This window comes from Seriola lalandi, unplaced genomic scaffold (assembly GCF_002814215.2).
Source record: "Seriola lalandi dorsalis isolate HSWRI2012SDOR001 ecotype SW California unplaced genomic scaffold, Sedor1 jcf7180002052903, whole genome shotgun sequence".
NCBI lineage: Eukaryota > Metazoa > Chordata > Actinopteri > Carangiformes > Carangidae > Seriola > Seriola lalandi.
In genome coordinates this window covers 5462-8698 of record NW_019523456.1, presented here as the reverse complement: position 1 = coordinate 8698, position 3237 = coordinate 5462, and the positions used below count along the sequence as shown (strand labels likewise).

Sequence of the window (3237 nt, the reverse complement as noted above, 5' to 3'; positions counted from 1 at the left end):
CATGTCTGCATAACGACAGACAATTTTACATTTTTACAAGACTGTAAGTTAATCTAAGTCAATATACTACTGTGAAATAGTTAAGTAAAAATATGTCGTTCATATAAGTTCATGCATCACATAGGCCTGGCCTACATTGCTTGTGTTTGTTGAATAATGCAGAAGATAAGGAACTTAAATAAATAATCACATATTAAATCGCAATTGCAATATTGGTAAAAAGAAAATTTGATTATTTTCCCAGATAGTTCAGCCCTAATTTTCACCCCTTTTCCTGCTGTGACGTCTTTCAGAGACAGACACTGTAACACACCTGTCACCTGTCCAGCACGGTGCTGTTACACCAGGAACACTGCCGGTACACCTTCCTCTGAGAGTGAAGCTGCAGCCCAGAAATAAGTTTGAAAAACACACAATCACTGATGGAAGCGTCTCACACAGAGACTCTGACACTTACAGGAGCAACAACCTGAGGATGAGACGAGACACATCTGTTTTACTAGTTTACACAGCAGCCAGCAGCTCACTCTCTCTCCACTGTGTCTGTGTGTGTGCTCTGTAAGTGCATGTGATGACATCACTCCTTGCAGTTGTGTGTGTCCTCAGTCCGAACAGAAAGACAAACTCGCCTGACAGGGGAAAAGGAGTTAATCAGCTTTTATTAGCAGGTTTACCTGTGTTTAAAAAACCTGTTATACCTGATCATTTTGGTGGAAACAGGGTGTTAATCAAAGTGTGATGCTGGCGAGCTGAAGAACAAGAGCCTGAAAAACAAATCCAGTTTCCAGATATTTTATTGGAGGTCGGAGAGTCAGAGCCTGATCCCAGAGCAGTGCACTCTTCTATTCATAAATAATAAGAATACAACTTATTTTACACTGGCATTCAAAAACAAGACACCAATTCTAACCTGGAGGAGGGAGACATCTGCTTCTGAAGATGATTGATATATGAATGCAGACAGATACTTGTCCTGTGCAGTGTACCGTCAGACACCTGTGGGTATGCTGACTATTGACTAAGTGAACGTTCGTCCCACAGCTTGCTGCTCAGGTAATGAACAAAAGTAAAACGTAAACTCTGAATATAAGGAGCAGCTGCTGGTGAATATGATCAGATGAAACTCTGTTCAGTGTGTCTTCTGATTTCTACACTGTTTGTGTTAGTGTCGGTTTTCCTACACAAGCCTGTTCCTACACTAGTGGGGTATTGCAGGGTGCCCCTGGAAGATGATTAAAACTTGGGTTAATTAAAATCAAACATGTGCTAATATAATGACCCCCCTTATTACCACACTGCTGTCGAGCCTGCTCTTGAAATGAAAGTGGAACATCAGCAGCAGCTTTGGTGCTCTGGGATGGGGTTAGCAGCAGTAACGCCATGCACTAAGTGTTATGATGACATTGATAGCCCCACACAATTATTCAAGTTATGCAAATATTAGAATCATTAAAGGAAATCGAAATTTTTTTTGCAGCTGTGTGCATGACGTGGCTGTTACAGGGAGGCTGCTGCTGCTTTGGTGCTCCTGTCCTCTGCTTTCCCACTGCTCCCAATGTTTTTAATTTTTCCATTTCTGATGTGCACATTGCTTTACAGTATCGAATGGTTAACTTGCTCACAATCTCTGTTGCCTGAATTTCTCTAATCTCTGACTTCTCTCTGCTCTTCCTCTGCCTCTTCTCCCCTAAAGCCTGCTCCAGCAGTGGAAGAGATGGTAAGTTTGTGTATGGGTGTTTCTGCAGAAAATCAGTTTTTAAGTCATTAGTTTAGATTAACTATAGACTGTGTAGCTACACTTGACTCAAACAGTGCCTCAGTGACATTTAAAGGCAGGAGTAGAGAAGACTGAGACATGGATTACAGCTGTCAGACAGACGGTCAGTCATCTGTGGGTCACACTTGCAATATTTGCATGAACTTCCCAAAAGTGCCCACATGCACATTAAACACAGTCAGTAACATCTGCCTCTAGGGGTCTCAATCAAAACAGTTACAAAGACGGCGTTGAGTGATGTAATGAAATAGCATGGGATCATGGGAGTTGTTGTCTTTGCCACCATTACCATAAGCTCCTCCCGGTTTGGATTCCTTCAGTGTCAGTGGTTAAGGAAATCAAACAGACCCAGTGATTCTAACCGTTAAAAACACTGAATGAAGCAGATTGACATTTAGAGTCAGTGTTTGAGCGACGCTGTACGGAGGACAGAGACTCAGGGAAGAGTTGGAGCTGAGATTGATGCTAAACTTTGTTCTGATTGTTTCTCTGATAACTTATGAAGCAGACGTTCAGCAGGTTTTTACCAGCAGCTGAATTATCCACAGAGGTTTCCTCCTCTCCATAACAAACACACCAGGGCATTAAAACCAGTAGAAACACTGAATCAAGCAGTTTCAAGTTAAAAATCATTAATTCACTGATGCTTTTCAGTGGTCACAGGACATGTTGGAGCTGAACTGTCTAACATTTCCTCAGCTTGTTTCTCTGATAACTTCAGATCCAGACGTCCAACAAACACAACACTGACACATGATCATAGAGGATATGATGTCATTGACAGGAGACTAATGACACGGAGCATTACCATGATTATGATCACAGATTTCTCTGGTTTGAGAATTGATGGAAACATTAAGGATAATGTAAGAACACAACTCAACAACATCCAGAACATAGATCTAGTTGTTTTTACACATTTTACTGTGAAATAGTTACAGATTAGAACTTTAAGGCTTCAAGCATGTGTTTGTTTTGCATACGAACACACTAATGAGGCTACACTAAACAGCATTATAATTACCATTAAATGACAGTAAATTAGAACAAAAAAAGGAAAAAGGAAGAGTCAGCATTCACACCTGGGTCACATGACTCTGCAGTTGACCTGGGTATTTCTCAGCTCTGGCTCCGATCAGCAGTGAGTGAACACCCCTTTGTTTCACCCCTTTTCCTGCTGTGACGTCTTTCAGAGACAGACACTGTAACATACCTGTCACCTGTCCAGCACAGTGCTGTTACACCAGGAACACTGCGGTTACACCTTCCTCTGAGAGTGAAGCTGCAGCCCAGAAATAAGTTTTAAAAACACACAATCACTGATGGAAGCGTCTCACACAGAGACTCCGACACTTACAGGAGCAACAACCTGAGGATGAGACGAGACACATCTGTTTTACTAGTTTACACAGCAGCTAGCAGCTCACTCTCTCTCCACTGTGTCTGTGTGTGTGCTCTGT

The 3237-nt window shown here is 41.9% G+C and overlaps 1 protein-coding gene across 3 annotated transcripts in view; it reads left to right on the top strand.

The window, feature by feature from the left end:
• Positions 1–3237, top strand: part of gopc (golgi-associated PDZ and coiled-coil motif containing) — a 13950-nt gene that overhangs the window by 5797 nt on the left and 4916 nt on the right. The window contains exon 3 of one of the 3 annotated variants that reach the window (XM_023400686.2): positions 1694–1717. The exons of the other annotated variants lie outside the window; for them this stretch is intronic. Within the exon in view, the coding sequence (XP_023256454.2) occupies positions 1694–1717 (24 nt within the window). The remainder of the gene's footprint in view (positions 1–1693; positions 1718–3237) is intronic. 3 annotated transcript variants of the gene reach the window in all.